Here is a 13947-nt window from a genome sequence, read left to right on the forward strand (position 1 = left end):
TCTTAATGCATGGGGAATACAAAGTCTATCCCTATAACCAGTTCTGATTTTATTAGTCCTGTATAAGACTCCATTTTTGAGTACATAAGAATACGAAAGCTTTTCTAGTTTAGGGTCACTAGCTTTGTCTTTGTTTTCTAAAACGTCAATAATGTCTCTGAAATAGGGGTCTTTACGTTGTTCTGAACTAATATCAAAATCTGCTGCTTGTGCATGAAATACTTGATGAAAGAATAAGTCATCATCATCATCTTTCTTGTCATGATTAGTCTTGTCAAGCTGTAAACTTGCACGGGAGAGTGCATCCGCAAGTTCATTTTTACTAGCGCTGACATGCCTTATTTCGAAATCAAAATTCTGAAAATAAAGGGCTCTTCTTCCTAAAATAGAACTATGGTGTTTAGTTGAACGAAGATAGGACAAGGCTTTGTTGTCTGTGAGAACCACAAAATGTTGATTCATAAGGAAGAATTTGAAAGTTTTCAAAACATAATATGCACCTGCAATTTCGAGTGAAAATGTGTCAGCTCTTTTCTCTGTGTCTGTTAAGGCTCGTGAACAGTAGGCACATGGATGTAAATTTCCTTCTTCATCAGGCTGTAACAATGCTCCTCCAATGCCAATTCCGCTCGCATCAATGTATACATATGAGGGGCGCTTAGGGTCATAAGGGCGGAGAATAGGGGCAGAAGTGATCATTTCTTTCAGTGTTCCGAAGCTTTTCTGGTGTTCATCAGTCCATTGAAACTTAACATTCTTTTTAAGAAGCTTCAACATTCTGTGGGTCCTGCAAATCCTTGCACAAATCGTCGAATGAAATTTACAAGTCCTAGAAAACTACGAAGCTTGCGTTTGGTGGTAGGGGTGGGATATTCCAAAATAGCTTTAAGAATATGCTCTGAAATCTTAACTCCCTTTTGAGATACCAAGTTACCGAGGACTTTTACTTCGGTAAAAGCTAACCTACACTTAGAGGGTGATAATTTAAGGGATGCTTGTCTTAACTTTTGAAACACTCTATCCAGTATGTTAACCATGTGTGGGAGATTTGAACTGTAAATAATAATGTCATCAGTGTAAACAGAAAGTTCTGAACTGTCTATTCCACTAAGGGCAAGTTCGCTTACGCGGTTCATTACACCGGGGGATGTTTTCAATCCCTGGCATAACCTAGCATATCTAAAACTTCCAAGATTGTTAATAGAAAAGGCGGTAATGTCCTTAGAACGCTCTGTTAATGAAACCTGAAAAAATGCACTGGACATGTCTAAAATTGAGTAATATTTCTTTCCAGCCATCTCTGTCATGATGGTTTTTATGTCTGGGGATTGTAAGGAAATCGGAGCTATTATTCTGTTTAAATCGCGGAGGTCAGAGATAAAACGGTAAGTCCCATTGGGTTTCTTAACTAATAGAACTGGGTGTCGATAGGGACTCCCTTCACAGCGTTCTATAACACCTTGGTCTAGTAATTTCTGAACTTCCTGTTTCATGGGTTCTCGGTAATGAAAAGGAATAGGGTAGGTCTTGGCATACACTGGGGTGTCATCTGTCAGTTTGATGTCATATTCCAAAACATTGGTTTTAGTTAATTTATCCCCTGGTCAGAGAGAAATATCTGCATACGTGTATGCGAGCTTTAGGATTTTTTCTCTTTCTTCTCAGGGAATATCGGGGTTAACTGTGAGGAGGGAGGGGTCAAATTTCTTTTGACTTTCACTGATTTCTTGCTTTACTGTACTATTTTCATTACAAGAGTATGAAAATACGACATCTTCGCTTTTATTCTCCCAAACGGAAGTAACATCACTTAAAATTTCACAGGTTGATATTTCGCCTAATATTGTGTCACTTTCCAAAGTGATTGTGGTTTCCGTAGGGTTGTGTATGTGAATGACAGGTGACTGCAGGTTTACTGCAGCATTGGGAAGGACTACTGGATGCTGGCTCATAAGGGAAGCAGATGGGGTAAAAAGTACAGGCTTAGGGGTGTTAGGTGTCGTACTGGTAATGTTCAAATTGATATAAGTTTTGGATCGTGGACTTAACTGAACTGTGTTTGAAAGGGCAGCTTTTCCCTCATACACATTTACATTCTCAATTTGGGTGAATATGTCATGGGACAGCTGGTGAGTCTTGTACTTTGATCTTAAAATACTATAATTTGGAGTACGTCCTAAATGATAAAGAGTTATTGTGTTGTCTTTTAACGACATTTTGCACCTCTGCGTTCGTAAAAAGTCATTTCCTAAAAGGGGAGGGACGTTAGTTGAATCTACTATTCTAAACGGGTGCGAATATTTACGCTTTCCAATTATGATAGGAAGAACTACAATTTCAGACACACTCAGTTTCGATCCGGACACATCTTGGATTGTGGATTGTACCTTGTATGTTTTTCTTTCAGTAGGAAGTAGGTGGGATGGATAAATTGATATTTGGGAACCCACGTCAATAAGTAAATCTACTTGTTTCCCTTGTATGCTACTATTGATAAAATATAGGCCATTTCTCTCAATGATAGGAACTTTGTCTAATCTACTATTATCCTCGATTTCGTTCCTGCAAGTCGAAGATGATTTTAGTTTAAACTACTGTCTCGTTGTGGCTTGTAAAAGCAGTTATCGCTCTCGTGATTATAACGACCACAGAACTTACAGGCTGATGTATTTGCATCGTCGCGATTACCCTGATCTCGACTTTGAAACCTCTTGTTACTATTACCTCTGAATTGGCCTCGAGAGTTCAACCTAAAATTTCCTCTATGATTAGCTCTATAATTACCCCTGTAAGAAGAGGAGTTATTATTCCCCTTGTTGAAAAAACTGTTCCCTTTGTCATGTGCATGTTGATTGGCCGTTTTCGCAAATTCCAGTACATTTGAGCAAAGATTAAAAAGAGAAGTTGTATTCATTTGCTCTTGCGAAAAGAGGGATATTTTCGACATTTGTGACGAAAGTTTATTTATTTCGTCACTAGAGGCGGCATTTTGAGCATGTTCTACTGTGGCTACGGCTGGTGGCGCCGTGCAGCGAGCACTATCAGAACTCGGTACAGCAAACATGCCAGATTGTGACGCTGAGAAACTGGGTGCTTGATATATGGTCTGGGAAGGAATTACAGGAGCGGGTTGTGATTGTAGACTTTGGACTTGATGAGCCGATGGTGGGAGGAAAGGAGATGGGCACTGGTTGTATGACACAAACTGCTGACTTGGGTTGTGAGGAATACTTGGGAGGGGGGAGTAGACCTGTGCATGCGAACAGCTGTGAAGTGTCGTCGGGGTGAATGTCTGAGGAAAACTTGTTTGTGCAATTGCCTGATCAAGTTCCAATTTCTCCTCCATCATACGGGAATTAATCAATGACTGCTGGCGTTCGAAATTTTGTAGGTGGGTAATTAATTCTTCTGTTTTGGCAAAGTGTTTATTAGTTAAACAGCCAATGTATTTGGCTCGCAGTCCCGTGATTATATAAGATAGAGTTTGTTCTTCAGTGGCGTTCGGGAAGTATTGCTGGACTAATGCCTTCTTAGCAATATATATATATATTTATACAGTGGCATAGCAAGGGGTGGGCGAAGTTCCCTTGCATCCTAAACGGTCGATACGAAAAATATAGGCCTAATAGCCTAAATGGAAGTGAGAAAAAATATGGAAAAGGCTAATTTTTGTGCGTAATAAAATTAAATATTCTGCTTTTCTCTGGTTATAAATTCTAGTTAAACATTTTAATTTGAATGAATACGTCAAATCATGGGCGTAACATGAATGAACTGTCCTGACTAAATGAGGATGTCTTTTAGCCTTGTATCAATGGTTATAAATAGAGCCCGGAAGTTTGGCAAAATGCCTCTTTTTATCTACTGCATATATATTGATAAAATTTTTCCGGATATTCAATTCAATGGTAATATACGTTTCTTATGTTGTTTTGAATGTTTTGGAAGCCTTTTCATTTTGCCTATTTTGCCTATTTGGGACCCCACTGCCTATTTTTAATTATAATGCCTTTTTTTGCCTTTTTCAATGAAATTTGACATTTTTTTAAAAAAAATGTGTATATAAATTATTTTTCTCCCAAAAAACGTTGTTGGCATTTATTTTTCCTCCGTTTATTATGTGAATAATTTTCGCCTTATTTAAGTAATATTGAACTCACGCATGTTTCAACATTGCTAAAGGAGAAAAGTGTGAGAAAAAAGTATTTCATGCTGAGTCAGGATATTGCCTTTTGGTTAACATTTCTTGTGCATGATTGACTGCTGAAGTGGACAGGTTGATTTCGAACACAAAGAAAATATTTCGGAAATCTCCCTCTCGAACCCGAAAATTTCAGGAAGTTGCGATTGAGCTTAGTTTACCTCAGCAACCAGTCTTGACGAGATAGGGAACCTGGATATCAGCAGCTATATATTTTGCTAACATCCTTCAAAAAATCAGTGAGGTGATCGCTTCCAGAAAATGAAGTGGCTTCAATTCGTGAAGTGAAAAAACTCCTGTGCTATTCAAGTTTACTTTTGCACATTATGGTGCATTGCCAGAGACAATTACAATTATAGCATCCATGAAAATCTTCGAGGAATCTATGCAGCAGATGATGGAAGTGCCAGGAGAAAAGGGGTGAGCTGTTGCGGAAAAGTGCTAACGGGTAGTGAGTGCAAATGAGGACTTGAAACAATTGAAAACAATTTGTGATATTCTAAAAGGTGAAAATGCTGTTACCAAAATGAGCCCAACTACATTAGCTTGTTATATGTATGCTCCAATAACTTCTGTCGAAGTAGAAAGATCATATTCTATTATGAAAAACATTCTCTCTGACAGATGACTATCAATGAATGTTGAGAACTCAAAAAGCACCTTGTAGTTATGTGCAATCAAGACAGAGAAAATTGAAATGCTCTTCCCAATTTAGATTTTAACATTTTGCCAGAAATTATAGATAAAAGTAAGCAACTTCTAAATGTGCCTTTTTTCGGTTTATTTTGCCTTTTTTTTTCATTTTTAGTGCCTATGTGCCACATTATAAATGCCTTTTTGCCTGCCTATTTTAACGAAAATAAATGCCTGAACTAACGGGCTCTAGATATAAAACAAAAATTACTCAATGTTGCAGACTGCAAACGTCTGGAACCTGACTCTCTCTCCTCAGACAACCCATTCCTATATGCAAGGGCCCGACCCTGTGGCCAAGTGGTTAGCACATCGCGCTGCGACGCCAAGGGTCCCGGGTTCGAATCCCGGTCGGGCTTGGTTGTTTGTGAATGTCCATTCATCAATTTCATCATTTCATCACTCATCCCCATCTTCGCAAATTAGCCAAGAGGCACAAAACGCGAAGTAAAATAAACTAAATCAAATCAAATCCTATATGCAAGGACGAAATTGAAATTGTTGCACAATCTTAAAAATCGTGAATGTTATTTTCGTATGTTTTTATATCTCCATATTATAATATTTCATAGTTAAAGGGGGGGGGGGGTCATGGCACCCATGACGCTTCCATTGAGTACGGGCATGCCCTACAGCTTCAGATTTCATCTTCCTCAAATACACTTTCCTGGTGAGTGAAATTATTAAATATAATTTTTGTCAGTAATCTATTATTATAATTTAAATATGATTAATTGCTGATGTATCCATGAACATTTACTATCGATTTACATTGAGATTTCAAATTTAACAAACGGATGGGGGCCTCACGATCTGTTGCTACGCCACTGTATGTATGTATGTATGTATGTATATGTGTGTGTGTGTGTGTGTGTGTGTGTGTGTGTGTGTGTGTATACACATACATATATAATGTATGTATATACATATATAATGTATGTATACAGTATAGGCCTATATGGTGTATCTATAAATAGTTTGTTAATTTATATACGTTTGCCCCCCCCCCCCAAACTGATGAACCTAGCTACGTCCCTGGAAAGAGCCATGATGTATCATTCCCAATAACGGTTAATTTTTGGTGGCATTTCACTAGCACGAACACGACGCTCTGGCAACTGCAAGCTCAGACACAACACTGGTTTCAAGGTTCTGGCAGAACTACACACTTGGCAGGAGCATTGCCAAATCGGTCACATATAGCCCGAGCAGCCTTTTGTATATGTATTTACTAATCCAAAATTATGTACTGAAACCATTCAAATGGTAAGAAATATGTAACAATAAAAGAAGATTGTATTGCCAGCATTTCCATTATAATTTTTAAAGCAAATTGCTCAGGTCAGGGAAGCCAATAGAAATACAATATTTAACATAATATTTTACATATTATACAATATATTTTACATATTCCTGTTGCTTTTCCAATATGCAATCCCTGTAACAGTAAGGAACAGCAAATATGAAAGGCTTCTTGTTATGATGCAACAGAGCTTTGTGTTGACTAAATGATCTTTCTGCTTTTTGCAAAGTAATGCTGTAAATTTAAACTTGCAAAAATCTTTTGTGTGTACTCAGTTTCCAAGGTGTCGAAGTTATTGCCTGCTCTTGGCACCCTGTTAATAGCTAAAGTTGTATTGTGTCCTGAGTTTTTCTCCAAAGCGGAAGATGTCTTTTTCTTCAGTGCATCCCAAACTGATCCACTTTTTTACGGAGAAAATTCTTCCCCACTTTTACATTTTGCGTAAGTAATATATCTGTTTTCTTTCAGAAGCACTTTGGACAAGCCTGGGGGAATCTCTGCTTCTTCCAGCAACGTCGGCAAGGAAAAGTCTCCTGGAGAGAAGCCTGCAGGTTCAGGAGTATTTCACGTAGCACCAAAGGACGTTGCTGATTGTCTTGGTGTTTGGTGGTCATACTTGCAGGTGATAATATAATGCTCTTATGGAAAATGTATAAATTTGATCATGAGTGAATCCTCCTCAGAGTTACAAAAACAGTAACATGTCACAAATTGCTTTACTTTTTAACTAAAAGTAAAATTTACTGTTTAGTCATAAAACATGTTATTTCTTAATTTAATTTATTTCCTTATTTACAATGTAAGTGTTTCTTCCACTCAGTCATTTTTATGTTTTGGAAAAGATAGATCTCTTACAAGTAGTAATTATAAAATGTCAAAGTGTTAAAATATAGGTGTGGATCAAATATATTTGTAAATATAATTTTGTAGTCACACAAATACACATTTACATGTGTATATAATATAATATGTTAACAATTATGCAAGTTAATAAAGCAAGTTAATCAATCAATCAATCAATTCAAATGACCTTTGAGGGAAGCTTTTGTATTGTCACTTTTTTGAATGGAACCCCAAGTTATTTTAGAGTTTCAGTCTAATCTCGAACTTCATTACAAGTTAATCTTTTCAAAAGAGCTATGAAGAGGTGCTAAAATCTGTAAATGTAACTAGAGAAAAATGTGAAATTGAATGTCCTCCACTTCCCCAGGACACTTTCTAGAAGCACTTACAAAACTTTAGATAGGACAGGGTTTTGCCACCTTCGTTGGATACAACCATGAATTTCAAGTAAATTTTACATATTTTCGAAATACCTCCATTCATCCCTTAGTTTTTACATTTTTAGTGGATGCTCCTGTTATGAAGGTAAGAAACAATTTAATTGTTAGTTCAGTAGTTACTGGACATCCATTGTTAAACCATTGATTATATCAAAAAATGTTTACTGAAAAGTTGTTTGAAGTTAAGATACCTATCAAACAAGGTGTTACTCGACCTCATTATTATTTCAAATATTCAAGTTACCTTCTAGATATTCACCTAGTGAGTTCATATGTTCCAAATCCCACTGCTCTACTCATCGTGGGCATTTTAATTTATTAGCTTGGGTAATTGGTGGAATTTTATCCATTTAGAAACTATTATTGTGTCATGAAGTTAATATGTACATTACAGGCGATAAAAATTATTCTTCATTTCACTGTTAATGCAGTTGTTAAGGGCTAATATAAGATTCATTGTTTAATTTTCCTTTGTTATTTTTTTTAATACTCGTATTGTTATAACTAACATTTGTGGCAACTCCCCCCAAGAATGCTGACAACAGAAAAATCTGAAATACACAAATGGAAGGGGCAGTGTATATTATTTAGTTTAGTTTATTTGCATCCAAGGACTACCGGTGTGTACAAATAACAGTACATGTTAATATAGGACATGTCAATACATTACAAACAATACTACATTAATAGATGTTACATATACAAATACAAAATACATAGTCAAAAATTGTAAAAATATTGTGGAATGTGTGAACAATGCAGATCATGTATAGGATAGGGAAGCAAACAAACATCTTTAATGATAACATCATGCCAAATGTGTTTACAAGTCTGAAAGCATAGAGCATTACAGGAACAAAAGAGATGCATATTACGGTAGGGCACCATTCCCTACAGTTTCCAGCAGCTCCCTGTTGAATTCTCTGGCATTTCTTCCCCGAAGAACAACTATTTTGATCCACGAATATTGTTCACACCATGGCACGATGGTTGACTCAACATAATGCCATTTGGTGACGTGTCCACATACTACGGGTGTCATGTTGTGATAATATTGTGGTATGACCTTTCAATTTTGAGAAAAATATATTTGCCATGCCTTACGCTCCAGCCCTTGAATATGATTAAGAGAGCATGTGTTCTCCCAAAACATTACATTATATGTATATATAAGAGGAATTGGCTTTGTTTTCTCACGATGCTTTTGCTTTACACAGATGCTGAATGGTTTGTGTAGCGCTGGGTCTCGCCTTTCTCACTGCCTCCAATCTCTAGTTAAGGAAATTGCTCCATACAACTCTGTTGCTAGTCATTGTCAGTCTATGTGGGATGAACTAGTGAAGGCAACTTCAGTGGCAAGTACTGCCGTGAAGAATGAAGTGTTAGTCTCATTGCAAGAGCTCTTAATGAAGACTGATCCTGAAGCAGATGCACACCAGGCATTCGACAACAATGAGGTTAGCATGTGTCATGTGTCAGTTTCATATGTGTGTGTGTGCTTGCGCATGTAAGAATAGGAATGAAATAGGAAATGCTCACTAGACCAAATACATCATAGATATTTTGCGACATTATTGAATCATTGATGGTATGCACTTGAAAGATGGCACCCAACCATAGATTAGTTGCTGAATCAGTTCCAAAACACCCTAGTTGTCATTTGTTATGATTTTGTCAAATTATTATAATGTTGATTGCATATTTTCATGAGTCTTGGTATCTATGTGAAATTGAGGTTTCCAAATTTACTGCAATTTAATTTTTTTTTGTTTAAATCCAGTTTCACATTACTTGCATCAAAAAATATAACATCAGAAGTGGCTGACTTTACGGACAGCTACACTTTTCTGTAAGAAAATCCAAAAATTAATATCAATACCTTAATAAATATACAAACTGTTGCAAATGGTGGACATAAATGCAAAATAATTAGGGCTGAGCCAATACCATTTTGAACCGATACCGATACTGAGGCCGATACTTGGAAATTGCAGAAATTAAAATTTGTTCAAAACATTCATCAATATTGGTATATAAATATTCTTCTCCAATTATATCAGGATATTAAAATATTTAGTCAAAATATAAATAAATGTCTGATGAAGGGAGCATGTGTTCTGAAACATCACAACAAAAAACTGTTTTCTTATGCTTGTAATAACCGTAAACTATAAGAAAATAATTCTACAACGAAAGCAATGCGTACATACAAGAAAAACTATTAAAATAGATATTATGTAATCCAGAGGTTCCCAAACCTTTTTGTTTAATGGCACCCTTAGTCTTTCAAAATTTTTCTGCGGTGCCCAAGTTAGAATGTACACCTATCTAACACTTGCACTGCAACACTCATTTAGTGTGCTTAGGTTGGTTGCCTTATACATTAAAAAATAAACACATATTTCAAATTCAGAAACATCTAAATAAGCACATATTTGGAAGAACGATGATATTTCAGTGAAAACATTGGAACATTTTGCGGCACCCCTGTAAACCAGCCATGCGCACACTTTGGGAACCGCTGATGTAATCACAAAGTATAGTTTTTCATGCAAAATAAACAGTTTGAATTTTGCATAAATTCCAGGATAATTATACTCTGCGAAAGTGTCGCCCGACATTTTTGCAGGCCCTGTGAAAGACCAATATGCCGTAAAAGTATCGGCTGGTATCGGTAGATGAATTCCAACCGATGTATCTGTATCGGCTCAGCTCTAAAAATAATATAATACTGTTGTTTTAAGTGGTTTTTATTCTTCTCATTACGTTTCATCCTGGTTTCCCCTTCCTCAAGCTTATACCAAGATAAACACACACAGTTTTACATGGCTAGTCATTCTACACTTCTAAGGAAAGTAAAAAAATGGTTAAGTTTTCAGGGCCACCTTCAATTTTCGGCACAAAAGTGGAAGATTTTAACTTGCCAGACTAGTTAAAGGAAAAAGGTCAGTGTCATCAAGGGAGGAGGGGATGGAAGACAAGAAGAGTAGGTCACACAATGGAGGGGAGGGGAAGAAACAACAAGTTGCGACACATGGCGAGGTACAGCATGATGGAAAAAACAGTTTTCCTAGGAGGAAACAAGGACACAAAGTAGAGTACTGCATGGGACCACTTTCGCTCACTCAAACTCGCTGGAGTCTCCCACGCTTGAGCGTACCACACTCACTGGGGAATGATTGACAACGTTCCGTATTTCAAAGCCTAATAAACAGCACTGTCAATCTAAAACCCTTACATGGAAGGAAACCACTCTATGCAATTACAATTCTAGGTAATAATTCCGTATATTATTATGCAAGACTCAAATACAATATATGTGAAAGTATGCAATATCTACAGACCGAAACTTAAAATGTATACACATGCTGACAGATGTGCCTAAGCAATTACAAATATTGTACCACAGTGCAACAAGTACGTGTACATCATTGTTCACTTACATTTTGCGAAATAATAAAATGCAGTTATAACATTCAATTGAACATCATTTAAGTGGCCGCTGTGGCTCAGTCGGTAACGCATCTGACTACCATGCTAAAGGTCCCGGGTTCGATCCCTGGCCGGTTCAAATCCGGGAATTTTTCTAAAGTTGGAAGCGGCTCCAGCGCCCACCCAGCATCGAAAGACATGCGTGCCTGGGGGAAACCCTGGGGGGTAAAGGCAGTCAGGGGCATGATGCTGATCACATCACCCCCACTCACGACCGGATCAAGAAAGTGTGGGGCATTACCCCCACACCCCCTATAAGCCTTCATGGCATGGTGATAAGCACAGGGGATCACTTTACCTTTTTTTTTAATTTGACATCATTTTTATGTGACAATAATCGTAGAAACATAGAATGTCAGCCTTGGTAGTTTCAGCTCATAATCATGTTTTTCATTTTAACATATCTCAGTAAGATATACAATATTGCATTTTAACACTGAGATGATGACTGTGTTCTCTTATTTTTTTAATTTCACTTCGTCTTTTACTTCATGATCCATATTTGATGATCCACTATCATAGACAAGTGACGGAAATACGTATAGTAATAGGGTTTGAAGGTATATTTCACTTGTTGAAGCGTGAGACCTATCAATTCTGTATGGCATCTAGCGTTGCCCATGCAAACTATTTGCCGCTCGAGCGAAAAATGCTCATTGCAGCACTCTAACACAAACTATACATTCCTTAGACATAAATGTTGACTAGCCATGTAAGATTGTGTGTGTGTGTTATCCTGATGTAAGCTTGAGAAAGTACTAGGGAAACAGGACGAAACATTGCACGAAAAATGAAAACCACTTAAAATAACAATATTATATTATTTTGCATCTACAAAAAGTATTATGCGAACCTTTAAGAAGAACATAGTGTAAATAATGTTCTTTGATAAAAACTAATTTCTTTTAAGACATTGTTTTTTTAGCTTTTTAATAGGATAATTGTGCTTACTTTTACAGTTAAGTTATTGACAATGTTCTTGCACAACGGGCTCTTTTTATTTTTGTTGGACTTATTCCATTGTTATAACTGTAACATTAATCAAACGAATAATAATGTCTGATGAAGGGAGCATGTGTTTTCCCGAAAGATTTCATCAAATATTATATTTATATGCTATAGTCGTTTTCACGTTCAGAAGACACAATGGGCTCTTATGGACAATGCTTTTCTTATGGGAAAATACGAGCGCGCTGTTGTGAAATTTCTCGATTTACAAATTTAGCTTACATAAAATCGGTACCTGCAGTTTTGCAGGAAATTTTGTAGAGAATACGATGGTGAACACAAAAAACTGGTACATATTTTTAGATAAATTAAAAATGCAAATTTTCTGTGAAAACAAAATTTTTACATTCCTAACATTGAAACATGCCGTAAAATTGAAGCATTCATTATGAAAAAAATTGACACTGTTTTTTAATTGTCATAGGTGATGGTGGTGCTCAGAATTTATCAATACTTTAAAGCATATTCGCATTAAAAAATATTCAAATAAAGTATGTGCAGATTTTTTATATTCGTGAAGTAGAAAATGTCGTCGCTGGCAATTTTTTGTTCTGTAATTTCAAGTAAAAACTTCCAGCGACAAAGTTGTGGAGAAAATAATGAAATTATTTTTTATAACCACTCAAAGGTTCCCAGAAATATTACTTCCATGCATTTGGAGTTTGGAGTTGAAGTAAGGAGACGTTGTCTGGCCATCTTGAGCTGACTCACCGCAGCATTCTGGCTAATCACCACCAAGTTTTCAAGTTGTTATTTTATTTCCATTCAGTAAAATATTAACTTCATTCAGTTCGTTATAATAGAATTGCAATTACATAAATTTAAAATTTGACAATTATTTCCAATGCTGCTGTTGTGAGCAAGATTAGTGCTGTCGTTGTTTTTGTTTATATTACTGTAGACATTAATCCTGAAATGAAGATCACCTTTCAGTTTCCAAGGTACACATAAATTCATAGACACCATATTAACCCTTGAAAGGCTTTCCAACACGTGACAAAATATGGGGCTTCAAGATAGAAATATGACATGCCTTGCTTGAGTCATTGACGTCTTATCAGCTCAAGTGGGCCATAACTAATTTGTTTGTTTGGGTTGCAACTTGAATCTAACCTATGTGCCAGGTTCCCCTTACTTGAGTGAGAGATCTGCTTTGGTCTGTTTGGACTTTTTTCCTCTCGAAAAAGTGTTTTCAGTTGTGAGCGCTCGGTGATTTTTACTTTTTTTTTTAAAGTGATTTCTGAAGTGTCATTGTTATAGACAACGTGTCTTTATTTCATGCATTACACTCACGCGTGTAGTGATCGCAATGGATCATAGGAAAAAGGGTAAGACAAAAGTGGCAAGAGAACAGCAGTCATACGTGTGTTCGCCTACATAGCCAATTGTTTATTGTTAGTGAACTTTGCAAAGCGACTGGTGTCAGTAAGAGCACCTTCTTTAGATTAAGAAAGGAAAGCGGCAAATGACCAGTCACTACACCGTGAAAAAAAAAAAGGTGGGCTTCAATATAAAACCAGCAGGGAAGTGAAATATGTAACACCTTCAATGTGAAGGAAGCTCATCATTTCCCGACGACATGAGATAGCGCTGTATTGGCAACACTGTGCGGTTTCTCCATAAGCGCCATTGTGTCTTCTGAACGTGAAAACGACTTTAGTAAGAACCATAAACTACGAAAGAAATAATTCTACAATGCAAGAGAAATGACCTATGAAATAGGAACAATTTCATTTCATTTATTTATTTAACAGGATTCCCAAATACAGTGTTAGCCATTTTACATTGGAATGTAATAAGAATAGAAAGTAACATTAAGGAATAAAAACATAAACTAAAATACGTACATGTGGTAAAGTACCTTAATTTTTTTTTACACAATAGCCTAAATCATGACTGCTTTTCAAAAACATTATATGGTTTGCTAAAGTGTTGTATTGGCTGGATCAAGACCATCTTAGAGACTC

At 36.5% G+C, this 13947-nt stretch overlaps 1 protein-coding gene across 4 annotated transcripts in view; it reads left to right on the forward strand.

The window, feature by feature from the left end:
• The window catches only part of LOC145987619 (uncharacterized), a 53415-nt gene that overhangs the window by 26969 nt on the left and 12499 nt on the right, over nt 1-13947 (forward strand). For all 4 annotated transcript variants that reach the window (XM_083122019.1, XM_083122021.1, XM_083122020.1 and 1 more), the window contains exons 3-4: nt 6666-6819; nt 8698-8937. In XM_083122019.1, the coding sequence (XP_082978145.1) occupies nt 6666-6819; nt 8698-8937 (394 nt within the window). The remainder of the gene's footprint in view (nt 1-6665; nt 6820-8697; nt 8938-13947) is intronic.

The sequence above is a fragment of the Lepisma saccharinum genome, chromosome 5 (assembly GCF_977018435.1).
Source record: "Lepisma saccharinum chromosome 5, izLepSacc3.1, whole genome shotgun sequence".
NCBI classification, from domain to species: domain Eukaryota; kingdom Metazoa; phylum Arthropoda; class Insecta; order Zygentoma; family Lepismatidae; genus Lepisma; species Lepisma saccharinum.